Raw genomic sequence first — 22,076 nt, 5'->3', positions numbered from 1 at the left:
TGCCGGATGAAGTCGATTTCACGCGCCGCCAGCCAGTCTTTTTTTTTTTTTTTTATTGCTTAGATGAGTGGACGAGCTCACAGCCCACCTGGTGTTAAGTGGTTACTGGAGCCCATAGACATCTACGACGTAAATGCGCCACCCACCTTGAGATATAACTTCTAAGGTCTCAGTATAGTTACAACGGCTACCCCACCCTTCAAACCGAAACGCATTACTGCTTCATGGCAGAAATAGGCGGGGTGGTGGTACCTACCCGTGCGGACTCACAAGAGGTCCTGCCACCAGTAAAGTCTTGTGTGCTCTTCGCTCTATGAGCTGGCGCCGAATCTTGTTGGAATACCCAGTGCCTGTTATTGAACATGGTATGAGAAACAGGTTCCACAAGGTTCGTCAGAACTGTATTTTGATACACAACTGCATTCGTTTTTACACCTTTCTCACAAAAATGTACCTCTGTTAAGCCCCAATAAGAAACTCCCAACCATACCATGAGCGAGGATGGAAAATGACCTCGTTGGACACGCGGAATACGGTTGCTCGCTTCTTCACTACTGTGTGCGTACACCTTATCATTTTGTTTGTTGTAGCTCTCTTCTACGGTAAAAATGTTTTCATCCGAAAAAAGAATTTCCCGATATTTTTTTCCCGCGTACCGCTTCAACAAAGCGCGGCATCTCTTCAGTCTCAGGTCCATTAGACGAGCATTCAAACGATGTCCTGTTTTTCTTCGATATGCCCGAAGCCCTAAAATCTTTATTTAACACCCTGTTCACCGTGGTTCTGCTTAACCCCATCTGAAGGGCCAACAGTTTCTGCTTACGTTTGGGATTTCTTTGAATTTGCGTCTTCACAGCTTTTATCACTGCCGCCCGATTAGCCTCCTCATGTCTCTAGGCAAACTGTATGAGCGTCTGCTCTACAATCGCCTCAGAGACTTCGTCTCATCCAAGGGCATTCTCATCGATGAACAATTCGGATTCCGTACAAATCACTCATGCGTTCAACAGGTGCACCGCCTCACGGAGCATATTCTTGTGGGGCTTAATCGACCAAAACCATTATACACGGGAGCTCTCTTCTTCGACGTCGCAAAAGCGTTCGACAAAGTCTGGCACAACGGTTTGATTTTCAAACTATTCATCATGGGCGTGCCGGATAGTCTCGTGCTCATCATACGGGACTTCTTGTCAAACCGCTCTTTTCGATATCGAGTCGAGGGAACCCGCTCCTCCCCGCGACCCCTCACAGCTGGAGTCCCGCAAGGCTCTGTCCTCTCACCCCTCCTATTTAGGTTATTCGTCAACGATATTCCCCGGTCGCCGCCGACCCAGTTAGCTTTATTCGCCGACGACACGACTGTTTACTATTCCAGTAGAAACAAGTCCCTAATCGCGAAGAAGCTTCAGAGCGCAGCCCTAGCCCTAGGACAGTGGTTCCGAAAATGGCGCATAGACATCAACCCAGCGAAAAGTACTGCGATGCTATTTCAGAGGGGAAGCTCCACACGGATTTCCTCCCGGATTAGGAGGAGGAATCTCACACCCCCGATTACTCTCTTTAGACAACCCATACCCTGGGCCAGGAAGGTCAAGTACCTGGGCGTTACCCTGGACGCATCGATGACATTCCGCCCGCATATAAAATCAGTCCGTGACCGTGCCGCGTTTATTCTCGGTAGACTCTACCCCATGATCTGTAAGCGGAGTAAAATGTCCCTTCGGAACAAGGTGACACTTTACAAAACTTGCATAAGGCCCGTCATGACTTACGCGAGTGTGGTGTTCGCTCACGCGGCCCGCACACACATAGACACCCTCCAATCTCTACAATCCCGCTTTTGCAGGTTAGCCGTCGGAGCTCCGTGGTTCGTGAGGAACGTTGACCTACACGACGACTTAGGCCTCGAATCTATCCAGAAATACATGAAGTCAGCGTCGGAACGGTACTTTGATAAGGCTATGCGTCATGATAATCGCCTTATCGTTGCCGCCGCTGACTACTCCCCGAATCCTGATCACGCAGGAGCCAGTCACCGTCGACGCCCTAGACACGTCCTTACGGATCCATCAGATCCAATAACCTTTGCATTAGACGCCTTCAGCTCTAACACTAGGAGCAGGCTTAGGAACCTCGGTAACCGTACTCGTCGAACTCGACAAAGAGTTCGCCGTGCAACCTAACCATGAATCAGCTCGCTGAGTTTCTCGCCGGATCTTCTCAGCGGGGCGCGATTCCGATCCGGTAGTAGTTTCATTCGCGAAGCAGCTGCTCTTGAGCTGTTAGGTCTCCTTCGGAGGCGCTCGGGTAGCTGTTAGCAAATCCCACCCCTCCTGGCTGAGCCTTTGCTCGCCCACCTGTCCTAGTGAAACTGGAAAGGCCTCCGGGCCACCAGTAATCCTTCAATCATAAAAAAAAAAAAAAAAAACGTGCGGAGTCACATGAGGTCATACCACCAGTAAAGTCGATATTTTTCGGGATGATAGTGTTAGTCGTTGAAAGCACGCTAAACCGCTGGCAGTAATTCACGGTTGCTTAGATGAAGGGATGGGCTCACAGCCTACCTGGTGTTAAGTGATGATTCGAGCCCATAGGCAGGTTTTTTTTCTATCTAAGCTGATGGCCTTAGGAGCTATTTCAGCGTAACTCTAACAAATAGTTGAGCTCACGGGTCTCAAACCATAAATCCACTCATCTAAGCAATAAAAAACAAAAAAACCTGACGGCGTTGCTAACACTAACCCCCGCAAGAGCAGTGCTTCGCAGAATCTACCACCGGATCTGAAACGAGTCCCACTGAGATGATCCGGCAAGAATCTCAGTGGGCCGTATCTGTGGGTTAATTTACTCGCCGAGCCCTTCGTCGCAACGGTTCGACAAGAACGATGACCGGTGCCCTAGGTACCTACAAGCACCGTTAGTGAATCGGAAGGATACGAAATGACGCATTTTGGGCGACGTCGACTGTTTACCATTCGGTTCGAAGATCGGGAATGTAGTTACCGGCGACCACGATGAGACGGTTCTCGTGTCGTGCTGCTTTTTCGAAATGGCGCACTATTGCCAATTGTAGATACTTACTGATGATCTCTAGATCCATATCATCGTGGAGGTCCAGGTTTCTGATGAACCACGGAGCTCCGGCGGCTATCCTCCAAAATCGGGATTGTATTATTTAGCCCATAGAAAGGGGTCTAAGACTTAACTTTTATAGTTCAGCGGCTGCCCCACCCTTCAAACAGAAACGCATTACTGTTTGGGAGGTTTTACGTCAAAGGGAAGATCTTCCACCAAGCGGGTAATATTGCTCGGTAGACCGCCGGTCCAAATATTGTCGTTCGGAACTTGTTTATATGCAAGCTTATCTTGAAAATGTCGTAAGCGAAATTCAGGCATCTGTCAAATATGTGGTATTCTGTGGTAGCTACCCACCACAACTGATGGATTGCAGAAATAGGCAGCGTGTTGTTACCTACTCTAGCGAGTCCACAAGACTCCTTACCACCATCAGTAAATCTTATAACTTTAGTGCTTTAGTCCCAAGACTTCACATCTACACTATTTAACATTTAAAACTGTGTTTCCACAAATTCATAACGTTCCCAGTCAAGAAAAATGTAGTAGTATCTAAAACAAGATATCAATTTTTACTGGTGGTAGGACCTCTTGTGAGTCCGCACGGGTAGGTACCACCGCCCCGCCTATTTCTGCCGTGAAGCAGTAATGCGTTTCGGTTTGAAGGGTGGGGCAGCCGTTGTGACTATACTGAGACCTTAGAACTATATCTCAAGGTGTGTGGCGCATTTACGTTGTAGATGTCTATGGGCTCCAGTAACCACTTAACATCAGGTGGGCTGTGAGCTCGTTCACACAGCTAAGCAATAAAAAAAAAAAAAAAAAAAAATATTATTAACTAACAAATAAAACTTTAAAAAAATACGAATTTTATATTATGCTTACTCAATAATTTTATTATCATTTGTACATTTCTAGAGTAACCTGTGTTACAGATCTTCAGTTCAACAATTAAACAATTCAAACAGATTACATATTTTTCTATTCGCAAATTCACAAGACTTCTATTTACATAACCTATCACATGCATTTTATAACAGTAACAACAATGATAAATGAGACTAATAATCACAAGATCAATAATCTAATCATAAATATATGCAATACAACATATACAAAGAACATAATTAAGTTACATTATATTATTGCATTTGTATACTTATTGTGATCTGGCCTAAATAGTTCACAATTTTTAACTCTCAAACATTGATGTCAATTTATGACATACCATACCCTATAATTATATTAAGTGAATATATTAAGTGAAACAATAACTTGACATTAGAAGAATAAGACATGGGGTTAAGAAGAAACATGACATCCATTTTTACAGCTTTTCAAATCGCAAAATCTCTAACATTTTACAGAAACATCCATGACCAGTTTGCAGGCAAAAGATTTCATGGCCGCAATCCAATGCGCTGGTCCGACCAAATCCGCACCACTCTGGATACCACAATCTACGATGCCATACACACCGCCGATAACAGAAGATGGCGAAACATCATCCAGAGAAGGATAATGGGAGAAGATGGTCACAACCCTCACACAGGAAAGTAACTTAGGGCGGAGGACATAATCAGTTTAAGTAACAAATTTCTTTCAATAAATAGATGCTATACTGAAAATATTTTGTTGAATACTTAATAAAAAGACACATATCTGTAATTTGCAAATCTGATCTTATGCAACTAATATCTAGATATAGATTTTTAAGCTACTGGATAAGTCTTACATAATTAAGTATAGTTTTAAGTATTGTGCAACCACACCACTGCATCTATGATGTCACCAAATCACAATAATATTATGCCATCAGCAATTCAGAACTGCACCCAATTTTGTTGATTGGCTGGGGTTGTTGCTTGTGGTTCTGGAGCACTGGAAAAAATTGTAAATTAGTAAAGAGAACAATATGGTTTTTTTTAAGAATCAGTTTATTTTACCTTGCTGAATTAAATTCACCCCACTCTGTGTTAGAGCTGGCAGGTGGGATTGATGATGGTGAAGCAGCATGTTGTGGTGATGGTGGAGGTGGTAACTTAGAACCGCCTGGAGGTGGTGGCAACAAACCACCACCACTAGCACCTGGCACACCACGGCGTGACCTGCTGCCCTCACTCCCATCTTTTTTCTGAAATATTAGTAAGATTTTATAGTATACTTAGTACTTTTTTAGATTTTTAGAGTAAGATTTCATAATATACTTAGTATTTCAAAGTAAAAGCCAAAGCTGATCTTTTGTGTTATCTTTTAGCATTAATGGGTAAAACAATCATACCTAATCTCACGCAGTTACCAGAGCTACCACAAGTTTAATACATGGGCCAATCTTGTAATATTACATCAGCATTTATTGCATTATATTTACTACCATCTAAAGATTCAAACTGAAATTCCTGATTGCTTTGCAGTACGACAATGATAACATGGGTTGTTTACAGCATTGCAGTAACACAAGTAGTTTATAGTATAATAATATAAGTATATAATAATAGTATATAGTGTATATCTATACAAAATGTTAGTCAATTAAGTGTATATACTACAATTATAGGCAGGCAGTCAAGAATTGGTTGAGTTTTTAAATTATTGTACAATGTTATTAAGAAAAAATGTTTTTATGAACGATCAGATCATTCAACTTGATGATGATGATTCAGATCTAAACCGGAATGTTATTACTCATTATCTACATTCTTATAAAAAATTTCAAACTACAATTATTGTTTCCAATGCTTACAGTAATTTTCATGTTGATTTTAATTGTTTCACCATCTTTAAATCCAAGATCCAATTGTCCCTGTGGTGTTTGATCGCTCTCTTGTTCTTTTTTCAGCCATTTGAAATGGTCTTGAAGTGCAACATTTAGATCAAACGAATCAGATCTATCACCAAATCCAAGACCGATATATGCAGCACGACCTGAAATTTATATCAACCACCATTATTTCATATTATAATGAAAAAAACACTTATCCAACTTTTCTAATTTCTTACCATTATCATCTTGTATTTTCACAACAAAATAACGTGAGCTATCAGTTACAGCTTCCAGTGCAACTCCTGGATATTTATCTATTGGGCACTTCGCAAATAATTCGCCACTTGTTTTATCCTCTAACTTCATGACCAACTCGTTCCCTTTTGACACCAACCTCATGCGACCTGTCCATTGTGGCTCTTGCAAGTTCCAATCTGCTGCCCTATAAACACCCACTTTTATCGTATAATCTACCGTATTAAAATTAAATAATTTTATGAACGAATACATGCCTATATCCTCTGTTAGATGTTCTGGGTGGTATTTTAAAAACGAATACTTCGTTCTTCACTAAAATAACACTTTCATAAGTATCCATTGTTTAAAAAAAATAATATTAATGGAATTCCACAATATCTTCTGTTAAACAGATTTGTTGAAAGCTGCGTTTTTTTTGACAATTCGAATTGACGTGTCTATTGTCTTATCCATTCGTGTAGGAATCAAAGTTACTGGTTGCTGTACACTATACACCCGCTCAACCAAATATTTATAGTTTGTTGTGTTTTTATGATTTTAGTAAGTCTAGGATAAAGCCGCAACGGTTTGCAATAGTTTGTATTCCATACAATAAATTTAAATGAGAGAATAAAGTATGTACAGTGTTTATATTTGTTTTTCCTTTCATGAGAGCATCTTTAATTACGAGATAAAAAAAATACTTCCTAAGAAAAAACAACTACTATGTATCTACATTTCATTTGTATCTGAGTTTCTCGCCGGATCTTCTCAGTGGGTCGCGTTTCCGATGCTGTGGTATATTCTGCGAAGCACGAAGCACGGCTCTTGCTAGGGTTCGTGTTAGGAACGTCGTCAGGTTTGAGCCCCGTGAGCTCACCTACTAGTTAAGGTTACGCTGAAATAGCCCCTCAAGGCTATCAGCTTAGGCAGAAAAAAAATCATTTGGTTTAGGAATTATTCACGGATTTAGACTTGTAGGCGTAAGACCCCGAGACCGTGGCTTAGGGTGGCAACATTTTATAGGCGGCAAAATTGAAAACGTAAACAATTAATTAAAGAATTAAAAGATATGACTTTATTTATACAATACACCTTATTTTTAAAATTAGGTGTTGATTTTTAAGATAAAGGACAATTTCAGCACAAGAGTGGATTTTGGGATTTACTCTAGCGCGGTAGATTAACTAAAACGAAGATACCTTGCATTCTGCCAAGTACCGTTACTTTAAATAAGTTCTAAAATGTAGGACTGTACGTCTAGTGTAGCCTATCAGATTATTAAAAGATTCAATCGTCAGAAACACTAAACCACGTCAGATTAAGGAAATTTATGTTAAATAAGAATTTAAAATGTGTGTAAAATGCGTTTAGACGTAATGGAGTGGGAAGATTATAAAGATGATACAACAAAAAAGTTGATACTCTTTTGATGTTCTCGAGCGTTCTTTTTTTTATTCTTTACAAGAACCAATTGCACAGATAGGTAGCAAAAAATATGTAATCTACCGATTACCACAATTCAGATGTGAACGTGCAGCTGTAGTATACAACGCGTACTGTTTTATGCACTCGGCTTTCTTGTTCTTTAAAATTGGTTTTACGAATAAAAATTTGTGTTTAATATTTATTATTATTATTTAACACAAAAATAATCTAGCTGCCAGATTACTCTTCAGAAAACGTCGGTTTTTAAGCAATCATAAATTAAAAGGTTCTTACGCTGAACTTTCTATAATCTTATTTTCTAAATAACTTTCTATAGTTTTATCTTCTATTATAATCTGAAACGCTCGAATATTTCACAATGCCGATTTTATTTTGCATTTCCAAAAACTCACGTTCATTCTTTTCCGATCTTACGTCGTTACGTTACGTTACGTCGTTATGTCGTACAATAGTTTTTGCAAAGTACCAGCGCGCGTGGTCTTTATTTGTAGTTGTAATCGTAAATACACATTTTCGTTAGAGTTTGTACCGACGGAGTGGTCAGTAGCTACATTAGCTACAGCATACTCGATCCTCTGGACCGAATGGTAAACAGTCCACGTCGCTCTAAGCACGTCATTACGGATCCTCCCGATCCACTAACGGCGCTTATAGGTACCTCAAGCACCGGTCATCGTCCTCGCAGAACCCGTCGCTTGCGACGAAGGGCTCGACGAGTAAATTAACCCATAGACACAGCCCACTGAGTTTCTCGCCGGATCTTCTTAGTTGGTTGCGTTTCAGATCCGGTATCCGGTACATTCGTATGTAGCGATGCATCGGTGCTCGAATCCCGCCGACAGATACCAATTATCCAATCCAAAAATGAAAGTTAACCGTTCAGTAACAACAGTACAACAAAAACTTAACAAAAACAGTCCAATAATATAACAAAACTTCAACAAAAAACCTAACAAGAACAGTTAAAAAAATTTAAATTCAAGGGATAGGGAGACGAAAACGTAACGTATGACGCGTGTCGGCGAAAAATATGCTAACAGCCTGGCCACGGGACATTCGCCGATACGAATATTCGCGCGGTGCGAACGGCGAAACGTCTAGCGACTAAAATAAGAGCATAGAAATGTACCTAACAAGCCACGCGCACCGGCGACCGGCGAAGCGACCGGCGCGGCGGCGGAATGTACCGAGCGAATCGCGCGGGCGACTTACGATGCGGCGGGCGAGCAAAACAAATGCATGAATAAGGACGGCGCAAGCCACGGAGTCGAGCGGTAGTCGCGGCGAATAGTGCAGTGATTAAATGAGTTTAGTTGTTTTCGCCGCGAAAAATGAACGCCTAAATTTTTATATTTTTTATAATTTTTTTTTTTTATATTTTTAAACTCGTCGTGGCCGAACGGATAAGACGTCCGGTGTTGACCGATGCACCGGTAGTCGAATATCAGGCGGCTACCAATTTTTGTAATGAAATACGTACTCAACAAATTTTAATGTTCACGATTGATTTCCACGGTGAAGGAATAACATCGTGTAATAAAAATGAAACCCTCAAAATTATAATTTGCGTAATTACTGGGGGTAGGACCTCTTGTGAGTCCGCGCGGGTGGGTACCACCACCCTGCCTGTTTCTGCCGTGAAGTAGCAATGCGTTTCGGTTTGAAGGGTGGGGCAGCCATTGTTACTATACTTGAGACCTCAGAACTTATATCTCAAGGTGGGTGGCGCATTTACGTTGTGGATGTCTATGGGCTTCAGTAACCACTTAACACAAGGTGGACTGTGAGCTCATCCACCCATCTAAGCAATAAAAAAAATATATAGCTGAAATAGAATAGCTAGACCAGCTATTTGGAAGTCTAGCCACCCAAAGTATTTCTCGTACTTCTTGTGGAATTCTCCATCTATAGGTATACTCCGATTCTTATTCAAATTATGTACTTCACAATCTTTTCCAAATAATAGGTCCTGAACCAAAAAACTATTAGTTTGTAAGCAATATCGAGATAATTTCGATATAGACATTTCGCTGTCGGACTTCCTTACTAGTCGCGGCGGCGAACGTGAGTACCCGTGGCCTGCAAACGGTGCTGCGCGAATGGTCGCCTCGTCCACCGCTTCGCTGTTCGCACCGCCGATCCCCGTGGCCAGGCCGTAACCGTACTGACGCGACAAGGCGATCGCGGGAAGGTGAGCGGAAAAGCGAGCGGGGCGCCGCTTTCCAGCGAGGTGCAAACTTAGCTTGGTCGAGCTGTATTTAACAAAATAAATGTTCAGGACTGATTTTCACGGTGAAGGAATAATCGTGTGAATTATAATAAAATTCATCGCGTAATCAAAACCAAACGCCCAAAAGTATAATTTGCGTAATTACTGGTGGTAGGACGTCTTGTGAGTCCGCACGGGTAGGTACCACCACCCTGCCTATTTCTGCCGTGAAGCAGTAATGCGTTTCGCTTTGAAGGGTGGAACAGCCGTTCTACTCTTAAAAGTGAGACCTTACAACTCGGGTTTCAAGGTGGGTGGCAGCATTTACGTTGTAGATGTTTGTGGGCTCCGGTAACCAGTTTTCCAACTTTGGACCCATATGAACGTTTGCTCTGATTTTGTGCCCAAATGGTGTAGGTACAGTGAAAAATATTTGAATTTATTCACGCTATGTCTAAAAGAAATTATTTTTGTTGCTAAATACTATAATTTCTTTACCCCCGTTCACGCGGTTATTCTTGAAATAATTTAATTCTTTTTTAAAACAGTTGATTTGATTCATGTGTATTATTTATTTTCATTCTTGAAGCCGCACCACCTTTACCCCCGTTCACGCGGTTATTCTTGAAATAATTTAATTCTTTTTTAAAACAGTTGATTTGATTCATGTGTATTATTTATTTTCATTCTTGAAGCCGCACCTCTCACATGAGATCGTTTACCTTTAAAATAATATATAGGTACTAACAGATTTTTTCTCGTAATGTGTCATTTGATTCAGATATTTGATATTTAATAATGAAGGTAGCCGATAAATCTAAAATTAGTAAATAAATAAAGTGGATAGTGATAAGTATTAGATAGGTAGTGATAAGAATTTTAGTTATTTAAATTGTATAAGTTGGTAACTCTAATGCCCGTTATTTAACTTCAAATATGTATATAGTTTGTATACACTATTTGAAAACATTATATTTATTAATAATTGTTAAATATCTACGTACGTACTTACTTTCAAGTAGATTTGTTTAAAGTACATAATATCACTACAAGTGTTTGAGCAACGATTATGTAGGTACTTCTGAACTACTTACTAGTTATCTCTTCTCTCTCTTTCAGCCCACAGATGTCCCAGCGACATATTTTATGTTTCAGTTATATTTTTGTTTTACCGTTTTCGTATCACACAATCAGTCGCGTGAACTTTAAGCGAATGGGATGTATCGTATTCGAGATGGTGCTTATGGTACACTCTCAGCGCTGAGAACTTTGTTTTATTGTAGGTACTTCACCCAATTGTGGATGACTATACTCGTCAAATATAAGTTTTAGCTATCCAAAACCTAAATTAATCTGTAACTTTTTAGAAGGAAAACCTATCATAAATATGAAATGTATAAAAGTAGTAAATAGATATTTCAATTTGAATGTCCACTGAAACATTCTCATTGAGATAAAATAAACTCTACCGGTTCTATCTCTGGTCCGGACGAAAGGAAAACCATGGTATACTCGCAAACTTCCGAGTCGCATATGCAATGTATAACCTATGCTCATAGTATAGTGGTCGAAGTTCAGTGTTTGATCCTCGCGGCGTTTTTGCAGGCAGTGGTATGCCAGTGTTGACAGTGGAATCTCCCCTTACCTTGCCAGAGTGCTGTTTCTGGCGTCGAGTGAGTTTTCGTTAGGGTTTAATCGGTAGCCATTCTATGGGGCAGTCGTACGGTTCACGCTGTCTAATGCTCCTTTCTTAAGACGCAGTCTCTTCGAAGGCACCGGAGTCCGACTTAACCCGGTCTGATTCCCCATTAACCAGGAATCCATAATTGAATTCCCCCTTGTAACGAAAAACAGTAGGGGGATGCCTTCAAAGACTTTATTCTCCACTTATGCGCCATGTATATGCATGCTAAAGGTTTGAAACGTGATAAGAAACAGTCACATTGCTCCTGTGCATTAACTATTACCGTAAGCAATGAAATTTACCTTACGATCAGGTATACTGTGAGTACATTTAAATAAATCAATAAAATTTAAAAAGCCCAACTCATTTCTGCATAGAAGCAGTCTTATGCTCCAGTTTGGATTAAGGGAAGGCCATTATGCAACCTACATTAACCACTTAACAGCAAGTAGACCGTAAGTTCGTTCACCCTTACATACAGAAAGAAAACGTCAGCCAACCAATTACATATTTTCATTATTAAACTTTATTTGAGAATCACATGTTCATTGATTTAAAAATCCAATGATGTATCTGCAACAAAAATAATAATTATAAAGAGTTCTTTAGACAAGTTCCATTTACACACATTTAACATTTACTCTGGTTATTATTTCAGTTTAGACATAAACAAGATAACAAAAACTAAAATAGTCTTACTGGCATCACTGCGTTTTCTCATAGCTTCAGTTTTCTCCAAAGCGAATACAAGTTCTTGGAAAATTTTAACAGCCGCTTTCATATTAGTTTCATGTTGGTTATTTTCTGCGACACTATCATCTAATAAACTGTATATTGTTGGTATTTCATCGATCTTCAAATTCTTTGCATTTGCTGACTTGAAAACAACAGACACTTTTCCAGTTTTCGGATGTATACTGAATGGAGACTTGAGCAAGTGATTGAAACCTTTTGTCACATTAACATCTAATCTGGGGTAGCAATATTGAATTTTTATTTCTTCTATAAGATATTTTATTTTTCGTATAACATTTCCATTCTACAAATTGAAAAACATGACAAAATAGAGTCATTCATATATATGCATATTTTTTAGGACACAACTTCTAATATGTAGGTTGATCTTGAACTGTATCCTTGGAAAAAAATTTAAGCAGTTTAAAAAACAAATGCCAACGACTTTTCAATGAATTTCTCATTTTTAATGAAGTAACAAATTTTACTTTATGTAAAAATTTTATTATTTTTTACCTCTCTGCAATAATTTTCATAAATATTTATAAAAGTGTTCCACTTATTCAATGATGGTTCCTGCATTTTTTTCAAAGTTGTTTCAACCTGTGATTTTAACGCATCATCTGGTATCAACTTCAAAAATGAGTTTAGCTTATCTGTTGCTAAAAATTCCTGATCTTGTAATAATTGTTCAAAGTATTTGTCTATTATATTTAAGGCACGCCTGGAACAAGTATTTAAATATACTATTTTTAATTTATTTATTACTTACACTTCATGTATTTTATATATTAGTAAACTTAATGCCTAACTCATTCTCCTTACGAAAATGAATATCAGATGAATATATTGAACATGAAACATGTAAATATACAAGGGAATGCGTAACTTCCTCAAGGGAGTGTTATATAAGTTATATGTAGTATAAAATTATAAAGTGTAAAAGTTTATTCGTGAAAATGATAAGGACAGCGGTATTAAAATTATAAGTTTGGGGGTGATGTCTTACTGTATACACTTGTAAAGTATATAAAGGTATGTATATAAAAGGGACTTTGTGTCAAATCTAGTCTTGATCTTGATATGTGACATTATATCAAGGTAACATTCTAAGCATTCTAAATTCTGATTAGCATGACCAATGTAAATTATTTTCACATGTAACCAATAATAATACAGTGTTACATCATAATCACTTTTCCCATCATAGCCTTAGTAATGATTTTTACTGGTCAAAACTCTGGTAATGTGCTCCAGCAGCTTATGAAAGAAAATAATAGTATTTTCTTATTAATCTTCTTTGGATGGGTAGATCGACCCATAAAAGTATTTTTAATTTTGCAAGAAGTAATTAACAAAATTATTATCAACAAAATTATGATCATCTATCATTTTCAAAAAATATTTATGTAAATCTCATGTAATATAAAATTAAAAAAAAATTATATAACCTTATACTGGAATGTAAGTTTTCATTGCCAAGATGCACTTTTTTACTTTGGTTTTCACCACCTACGATTAAACAAAGGTAATCGGCAATAGCTCCTCGACCTGGACTATCGAGAGTTCTGGCTTCATAATCTGATACCCAACAGTGAATACCACGCCGACCTGAAAATACCCACAGGATGCTTTGGAACCCGAAATCATCTGAAATTAGTAAGTCAAGGATGTGAATTTGAATTCAATCAATCATTTTGTCAATTATAAGAATCATGAATCACTTGTATCATGAAAATAATACTATAGATGTGGATAGTTGAAGTCAAAATCCATTCCCTAGTGGAAATATATAAGTAACTAACTACTACAGTGTAAATATGTTTTGGTTTTCTTTTTTTTTCTATTGGCCCACAAACATCCTCTGCTGGACATATGGTTTTGTAGTTTTTTTTCGCCACCCCAAGTATGCATGAGATAGGTTACATTTTAATGAATGTGGTGTGGTAAATAAATATAGAAGAATCTTTTATGGTCTGTAGCTCAGTAAAGTAAATCATGTATTTACCTTTTAAAGCTTTATCAATGATTTCACATGCAATAACCATAAATTTCCAGCATTTTTCACACACTCGAGCTTCTTGACAACATGTTCTTATTTCATCATAGTCTGTTAGATCTATATCGAATACTAGTTCTCGCGATATCACTACAGCGTCATGTCTTCCTACAGAAGGCCTTAAATAACCGAAGAATACCAAGTGACAACAAATGAGTGTAATATTGCTTTTTAAATGCTAATAAATGAAATTTACTTTATTAAATATATTCAAGCATGATATTTTAACTTCATACAAACTTTTAGACATAAAACATACTTTGTGTTGTAAACTGCTCCAACATCCAATTTGTGTGGACATTTCTTTTGAAGAAGGGTTTGTAAATCCTTTTGATGCGAAATCGACAAATAACGGATGTAGACATCGTCAGCTAAAGTAAATGATAATTCTCTGTTACAGAGCGGTTGAGGCGAACTACCGCATGCTAGCCATCTACAGAATATATTTTGCGGAAATTGCCTGGCATAGTAAGTGGGTAGCATATCAGATAGAATGTTTTCATTGTGTTCGCCAATCTGTACAATTAAATTGATATTAATCAGTAGTTTAGTTTTTTATTTAGATCAGTTTGAATTTGAACTTACCATTTTTACCAAAACAACAACTCCTTGACATTTTTTTTAGGGATTTCATGACCTGGTAACTAAGACCTTTAAGTCATGTCTTATTTTAATTTATATTCTTATTTTTATGAAAAATGATAACCAATATGGAGTGAAATGAAATGAAATGAAGATGATTAATTTGAGACATTAATCAACTGGGGTGAAATTAAATGAAATGAGATGAGATGGTATGGAATGAAATATAATCTCAGTAAAATGACTGAGATTATAGATAGAGAGATATCATCTCATCTCATTTCATTTAATTTCATCCCAGTTGATTAATGTCTCAAATTAATCATCTTCATTTCATTTCACTCCTTAATATCATTTTTCATAAAAATAAGAATATAAATTAAAATAAGACATGACTTAAAAGTCTTAGTTACCAGGTCATTAAATCCTTTATTATAAACTAATTAGGAATCCGAGACCGAAAATTTGTAGAATCGATTAAATGTAAAAAAATATTTTTAACCTACCCGTAAACATTTTTCAACTACCTACCCTAAATTTTATTCAGCTTTGTGTGTGAATTGAATCTTGATTTAGTTATTGATGTCAAAACTGCTGAAATTCTGACTGCTAAAACAATATGGAAATTAATAAAGACACCGCTTTTTTAATAGTAGTAAAAATGTCATTTCGTAAGTAGGAACATTAAAAAATAACCGTAAACCCTAATTTAATAAGTAATGGATCTTGTAAAATACTTTTCACATGTGTTTGTGGTGTAAACCACCAACAGTATTTATTTTTATTTACGAAAATAATTATTCGTCTATATTTTCAGGTTCACTGCACAATTCGTATTGCAAGACTTCGGAAAAATTTCTTAATGCATCAAAGGTATTGATCGAATCGTTGCTAAGAAAGCCATTGGCAATGACTTTAATAGCAGCCTGGTTATTAAATTTACTGCTTATATCTACGTTTTTTTCTGTAACTGTTATTTTGATGACCTCAACTATATTTCTAGTAATTGTATTTTTAGAAGGTAAGTTACTATACTACTAATATTAAATACTGAACATTAAAGAATTTAAAAAAAAAAAAAAAAAAAATTCAGACAAGGCTGTAATACTATTTATAAAACTCTATAGCCTGCCTTAGAAAGATAGCCACATCATAAATATCACACATTGTCTCAAGACGAAAGTCATTGACCGATGTGTATTGCCGGTGATGACATATTGCATTATGTCGTAATCGCTCTCAATGGACATTATCAGAAAGCTCAATGTCACCCAAAGAGCAGTGGCGATGGTGATGCTCCGAGTTTTCCAACAACATTAAATCAGGAATGAGGGGAAACAAGGTGGACTGACAACTTTGAGATTCGCTGGAATCCACTGGATGTAGGTAGCACAAAACTGGTCGTTGTGGCGAGGTTTGGGAAGGCCTAGTCCAGCAGTGGACGTTTGTAACCTGAAAAATATTCAGCGGTTTATTAACGGGGGTACAATATCCGGTTCGAGTCGGTACTTTTGTGAACAGTATGTTGTGTTTGAGAACTGGATGACGTATTGTCTTGTATAGGATTGTGGAGTCAAATTTCAAGAAAAAAATTAGAACCATTTACCTATTGTAGAACGTTATATTTTTTAATCAAGACACGAGTAAGATTCATGACATTGAGATATTAATTGCATTGAAATAAAGTAAAAGGATGACACCATTGTACTGTCTCGTTAATAGCGGCTGTCAATGATCTTTTATACAATATTTACTTTCTTTCTTTTTACATATAAAATATCATTGGCGGCTGCAAAAATAATTTCAACAGCTAATCAAACTTTGTGGACTTTCGCGTTGCTAGTAGGAATTCTTCTCGGATTCTCTTTTCCTCCTAAGAATCTTCCTTTCCTCCAAGCAATTCTCAAAGTAGAAAACAATCATAGGAAAAATTATTAAAATACTTTTTTTTGGTTTCTACTCTAGCAGAATCATTATATTGTGTAAAAACAGGAACACATCTTTAGAGATTCTAAGAACAATTTTCTACTACCTACGCTTATAAAGCTTCATTCTTCCGTCATTTTTACAAGAAGTTCACAACGACGATTGGATACTGGCTTCATTTAAGGAACAAAATCTTATCATTATGCAAATTAATTTCACAACTTTTTCTATAAATTACGAAGTACTAGTGCTATTATTATTATTATTTTTTATTGCCCTTGTAGGCAGACGAGCATACCGCCCACCTGATGGTGAGTGGTTGCCGTCGCCCATGGACTTCAGCAATGCCAGGGGCAGAGCCAAGCCGCTGCCTACCGCTTAATACTCTCCACAAGCCTCGTTTGAAAAAGGACATGTCATAGCGCTCGGGAAACACCGTGGAGGGGAGCTCATTCCATAGCCGGATGGTACGTGGCAAAAAAGACCTCTGGAAACGCACTGTGGATGACCGCAGTGGCTCCAGGTAGTATGGATGAACTCTACTCCGGTGGCGGGCGGTGCGATGGTAAAAACGAGATGCCGGTATCATCTCGAACAATTCCTCAGAGCACTCCCCATGGAACATACGGTACAAAATACAGAGGGAACCGAAGTCCCTCCGCAAACCCAGAGGTTCCAAACGTATTAAAATTGATGTTCATGTTTATTGCAGGTGTTTTGTTCTTTTGGATTTTTTACATGTGCTGCGTAATTATCACTTTACTGGCATTATTAATAATATCTACGATAGGATTTTTACAGCATGTTTATGAAACTTTATATGGAACAGAACCAAGAATAGTAAATATATCAGTTTTATAATATTGTCATGCTGTTTGGTTTTCACTATTGCTCAATGTCCAACAATATTTTTTGGCAATCTATTTATCTATATATTTTATATAACAATGAATTGCTGTTCGTTAGTCTTGCTAAAACACGAGAACGGCTTGACTGATTTGGCTAATTTTGGTCTTGAATTATTTGTGGAAGTCCAGAGAAGATTTAAAAGGTAGATAAATATGAAAATGCTCGGAATTAAATAAAAATAACAATTTTGTTTTTTCTTTGACGTGTTCTACGTCGGACGGATTCCTTTTGTTTGTTCTAAGTTTATTTTATACAAAAGTTTAGGTCTTTTATTCATCAATTGAGGCGCCACGTAGTCTGCCGGGTCAGCTAGTGTTTGAAAATTTTTTATTCAAATATAGTACACGAATTTAAAATTTAGTATATTTTTTGCATATACGGGCGAATGTACTTGCGTGCGGATCAGCGGATTCGATTATTATTATACGATGGTCTTCCTTCATTGTGGAAGTTTTTTTATTTGTTTTTAATTCCATACCTACTTGGGTAGACGTGCTCATAGCCCAACTAGTGTTAAGTGGTTACCGAAGCCCATAGACATCTACAACGTAAATACCGACACCCACATTGAGATGGTTAGTTCTAAGGTCTCAGTATACTTACATACAATGGCTGCCCCACCCTTCAAACCGAAAAGCATTATTGCTTCACGGCAGAAAATGAGCAGGGTGGTGGTACCTATCCGTGCGGATTCCCAAGAGGTCCTACCACTAGCCATTAAGCAAATTATAATTTTGCGGGTTTTATTTTATTACGCGATGTTGTTCTTTTGCCGTGGAGTAAATCATCTCCATTTCATGTCATTTCACTCCATATTATCATTTTTCTTAAAAATAAGAATATAAATTAAAATAGACATGACTTAAAAGCTTTAGTTACCAGGTCATAAAATCTTTTTAAAAAAATATTGTGGTCGACTTTTTGGCGGGAACGCGAGGAGTGAAGTCGTCTGATTTGTTTTATTTTGTCTATTTAGTGTTTCGTTAGGTTTAAATGTGTATTGACGTTGGTTTATCATTATTATTTATTAATTGTTTAGTATCTGCGATAGTGCACAAATGTGGGAAAATGAAACAAAGCCGCTGGACGTAACTTCTCGAGATCCTCCAAAACGTCCACCGAAAAAGTCTCAGTAAATGACCACAATTTTGCTGAGATTGTATATTTCTTCCCATATCATCTCATCTCATTTCAGTTCATGCCATGTTTTATATTAATCAACTTCAGTTCATTTCATAATATGATGTTTCATTTAAAAAAAGTTTTCATTAAAATAGACTTGACCTAAAGGCCTTAGTTACCAGGTCATAAAATCTATTAAAAAATACATAGCTGCCAGAGGCCTTGTCTCTTTCTGAAACTGAAGTTAGCCACTAATGTCAATATTTTAATTTTATAGTCATGAGTACATATGTACTGTTTTAAAGATTTAAAAAAAAGAACCGTGTGTGTTAAATTGCAACTAAAAATTTAAATAAAGACAGAAATTGAACTGAATAGTTGGAAAACGAAGTATTAGAAGATTGGAAAAAATACGGTGGGTTATTAAATCCTAAAATGAAAAGACCTGCTCAGTGTTTGTTTAAAATCTTAAATTAAATTTGAAGCGTAACGAGTGGTTCATGGTTTTTACGGCACTACGGTCAGTCACTATAGTGATGTTTAAAGTCTGTAAGTATTTATTATAATCCGTTTGTTATGGGTATTAACATTGAAGGTCTGTTGAGGGTCCAAGTTTGTTGTGTAATCATTCTATTTTCGTGTTGTCTAAACAATAAGTTAATAAATGGAGTAACTTTAATAAATGCTTTCATTAATGAAATATGAATAAACACAACACCCATTCATGACAGTAAAGAAGGCTTAAACAAAAGAAAATAACCAAATCACATTTAGCAGTCAATTAACTGGTCATTTAGTGATGCTGATCACTATGATTCAAAGCTAAGCTTTATTCCTGGTCAGAGTCTGAATTTTTATTAGTTAGGTATATTTGGGCTTAGGGGTTTGGAGATATATATTTAAGTATGTAAGGAACATAGCATAAAGCTTATTACACAGTTTAGTTGTGGATTACAATAAAACTGATTAATAAATTGAAACAAAAATATGACTGTTTGCAAGAGGAGGTGCCATGTCTGCTTCATACTCCACCTCTCACTTTCAAAACTGAACTAAACTAAATTTTAAATCAAAACTATCACTCCAAACTGTATTTTGGGTACATATTAGGAGCAGTTAAATAACATCAGAGTGGTTACATTCAAATACCAAATATATTTATATACATGGCCTTTTTGGAGTCAAAATGTTAAATAAACAATCAAATAAAAACAGAAAGGTCTTCATTTACTAAGTTTATTAGGTTGGTATTTTAGGAACTTTTAATCTAAATTGAAATTTGGTAATATTCCCTGTTTCCTTGTCATTGTGGACACAGTGTAGTAACCTAAATGTAGATATAAATTTTCTTTTATTACCTGTGTAGGACAATGTAAGGATGTAAGTGCAAGTAGTGTAAGGTGTATGGATTTTACCAAAGTTCATATACATCCCAATATGCATGTCATCAATTTTCTAAACAGGATGTTGAAGATTATTGTACTGTACAAGGGCTTCTCCACACAAACTAAGTTTTTTTTTTATTGCTTAGATAGGTGGACGAGCTCAATATATGTCATGACTGCTTCACGTCACAAATAGACAGGATGGCGATAACTGTCTTTGTGGAGGATTTTTTTTTGACCTTGTCGCCAGATGAATATGTAGATGGGAGAAAGCGAAAATGTCACTTGCATTTTGAGCTAAAACACTTTTTGCCATATTATATTAAATGTATATATTATACATATTATTAAATGGCTATATATTATACATACTATATATTATATGGCTCTGGCTTTAAGTCGGTTTCTCCAACTTACGACAATTCCACTTCCTTCTGTCAATATGACCCAACTGATGGTGACTCTTTACTGTTGCACATAGTATTATCAATGTCAGAGGCTTACAATATGCCTTAGTCTTAAATGTTTGCTGTTAAAAAAGTTTCTGAAATTTCATAACAATTTTTTTATTATTACTTATGTCAGAAAATACCTGAACCATTACTTATTTTCTTTTTCTGGAATGGCACAATACAAGGTGCATATGTATTTACCAATAAGTAGCATATACGACTCATATAACTAGACACTAGATCAGTAAGGAAATCAATTGATAATGAAAAAAGATAGGTAATCATTAATTTTTTAGCTTAATCTCCTATGAGCTGGCTTAAAATTTAAATTAATTAATTTTAAAATCCTAGATGATAAACACAGCCGTTCAAAATTACAAAATATGTATATAAATAATTGCAAAATAGTGTAAAGACAAAAGTAAAACTAGAACTAAACAGGATAACTTGAAGTGTGTGATAGGTAAGCCCAAAAAAGGGCTCAATTTCCTAGTGGCAGAGATTTTGGAGGTGGCTCCAGTGTTTGGCTGGCTTAAGTGGTTGAAACCTTGATTTGACTAGTTTATAATTAAGATTTAGTCTTATTTAAAGAATGGTGCAGCATACCTTTTAATGAGAATAAAACTGGAAAGTGTAAATATAGTAGTTTTTAATACTGTTTTTTGGATACACCAAAGTCTAAAAACACCGTTAATGTCTACATTACAATTTATTTCATTTACTTGCAAGTATAAAGATACCCTTTTCAAATAACAAACGATAAACTAAAATCCTAATAGCTATAGAAAATATATTTTTAAACGAATCATAAAATCTTCTTCTAGTAAATCAAAATGATTGTGAACTGGTAGCAATGTACCGCTCGCAACAAAAGATTTGCATTACACTTACTTAATTTGATTATTAATCTTGGTAAATTTTTTGAAATTCAAGTAAACTGTAATGAAACACCGAATTTTTGCATCAACTTTGGCGAAAGTCATTTGTCCTAATAATTGTTATCCATCATTTTTATTAACGTCGTACCGAATGCTTAAAATGATCGAAAGATTGAAAAGTTCTCTTAAGATCAGAACATGTTCATCTAATTTGGCATAAACATTATATCACCAAAATGACGTTGGTTAGTATTATAGCTTGTCTCCCCAATAGATATCCGCTAAAAATACTCTTGAGTTAAACACTATGCAAACATTGCAACTTGTACTTATCTTCACTATTCTTGCAGGTTTTCTTCACAAATGTAACCAGTCGCTGACTAGAGTGTGAAACTGAAATTGTAAGTCACTACTGTTTATTTGAACGTCACACCGAAAAATCAAATCACTTTCTATTTATCAACGTGGAAAAATACATAATAAATGCTTGCTTTTATTATCTGCCAAAGCTGAAAATTCACGATTAGATTATCCACTATAGATCTCAATGTCACGCTCAACACTTGTTTTTGGTTGTTTTAGCTGTTAAAGCGCATTGTTTATTTGTTTA

The 22,076-nt window shown here is 36.6% G+C and overlaps 4 protein-coding genes across 11 annotated transcripts in view; 2 read left to right on the top strand and 2 right to left on the bottom strand.

Annotated features, from left to right (window-relative positions):
* Positions 1 to 3,943: 3,943 nt before the first annotated feature.
* Positions 3,944 to 7,056, bottom strand: LOC114251018 (NECAP-like protein CG9132). The gene is made up of 5 exons (XM_028185164.2): positions 6,352 to 7,056; positions 6,076 to 6,281; positions 5,819 to 6,000; positions 5,022 to 5,209; positions 3,944 to 4,956 (listed from the first exon to the last, which is right to left on the bottom strand). Exons 1-5 carry the CDS (start codon positions 6,435 to 6,437, stop codon positions 4,899 to 4,901), a joined length of 720 nt encoding a protein of 239 aa, XP_028040965.2. The 5' UTR covers positions 6,438 to 7,056; the 3' UTR covers positions 3,944 to 4,898.
* A 4,865-nt stretch (positions 7,057 to 11,921) lies between these two features.
* On the bottom strand, positions 11,922 to 14,935 carry DNApol-alpha50 (DNA primase small subunit). Of its 2 annotated transcripts, none has more exons than XM_089730651.1 (7): positions 14,798 to 14,935; positions 14,472 to 14,728; positions 14,162 to 14,331; positions 13,605 to 13,803; positions 12,670 to 12,877; positions 12,118 to 12,295; positions 11,922 to 11,991 (listed from the first exon to the last, which is right to left on the bottom strand). In XM_089730651.1, exons 1-7 carry the CDS (start codon positions 14,798 to 14,800, stop codon positions 11,972 to 11,974), a joined length of 1,035 nt encoding a protein of 344 aa, XP_089586777.1. In that variant the 5' UTR covers positions 14,801 to 14,935; the 3' UTR covers positions 11,922 to 11,971. The 2 variants fall into 2 exon arrangements, with proteins under 2 accessions (XP_089586777.1, XP_028040978.2); XM_028185177.2 differs by having other exon boundaries at positions 12,118 to 12,457; positions 14,798 to 14,934.
* A 399-nt stretch (positions 14,936 to 15,334) lies between these two features.
* LOC114251004 (uncharacterized) lies at positions 15,335 to 17,792 on the top strand. Its single transcript, XM_028185148.2, has 3 exons — positions 15,335 to 15,465; positions 15,612 to 15,815; positions 17,433 to 17,792. Exons 1-3 carry the CDS (start codon positions 15,414 to 15,416, stop codon positions 17,579 to 17,581), a joined length of 405 nt encoding a protein of 134 aa, XP_028040949.2. The 5' UTR covers positions 15,335 to 15,413; the 3' UTR covers positions 17,582 to 17,792.
* A 1,188-nt stretch (positions 17,793 to 18,980) lies between these two features.
* Positions 18,981 to 22,076, top strand: part of milt (trafficking kinesin-binding protein milt) — a 45,456-nt gene continuing 42,360 nt past the window's right edge. For 5 of the 7 annotated variants that reach the window (XM_089730642.1, XM_089730634.1, XM_028185168.2 and 2 more), the window contains exons 1-2: positions 18,981 to 19,300; positions 21,817 to 21,867. The gene's annotated coding sequence lies outside the window, so the exon portion shown is untranslated. The remainder of the gene's footprint in view (positions 19,301 to 21,816; positions 21,868 to 22,076) is intronic. The other 2 variants (XM_089730643.1, XM_089730635.1) reach the window with 1 other exon arrangement.

Source organism: Bombyx mandarina, chromosome 10, assembly GCF_030267445.1.
Source record: "Bombyx mandarina strain Sakado chromosome 10, ASM3026744v2".
Taxonomy (NCBI): domain Eukaryota; kingdom Metazoa; phylum Arthropoda; class Insecta; order Lepidoptera; family Bombycidae; genus Bombyx; species Bombyx mandarina.
Note: the sequence above shows the minus strand (reverse complement) of the source record. Positions and strands in the feature narration are given on the sequence as shown.

Coding starts and splice junctions, on each gene's coding strand:
- LOC114251018 (XM_028185164.2), bottom strand. CDS start 6,437: ATGGATACTTATGAAAGTGTTATTTTAGTGAAGAACGAAGTATTCGTT. Junction 6,001..6,075: donor GAAAATACAAGATGATAATG/GTAAGAAATTAG, acceptor TATAAATTTCAG/GTCGTGCTGCATATATCGGT. Junction 4,957..5,021: donor GGTGAATTTAATTCAGCAAG/GTAAAATAAACT, acceptor AATTTTTTCCAG/TGCTCCAGAACCACAAGCAA.
- DNApol-alpha50 (XM_028185177.2), bottom strand. Junction 13,804..14,161: donor CATTGATAAAGCTTTAAAAG/GTAAATACATGA, acceptor TACTAATTTCAG/ATGATTTCGGGTTCCAAAGC. Junction 12,878..13,604: donor AACTTACATTCCAGTATAAG/GTTATATAATTT, acceptor TACTTGTTCCAG/GCGTGCCTTAAATATAATAG.
- LOC114251004 (XM_028185148.2), top strand. CDS start 15,414: ATGGAAATTAATAAAGACACCGCTTTTTTAATAGTAGTAAAAATGTCA. Junction 15,466..15,611: donor AGTAGTAAAAATGTCATTTC/GTAAGTAGGAAC, acceptor CTATATTTTCAG/GTTCACTGCACAATTCGTAT. Junction 15,816..17,432: donor AGTAATTGTATTTTTAGAAG/GTAAGTTACTAT, acceptor TGTTTATTGCAG/GTGTTTTGTTCTTTTGGATT.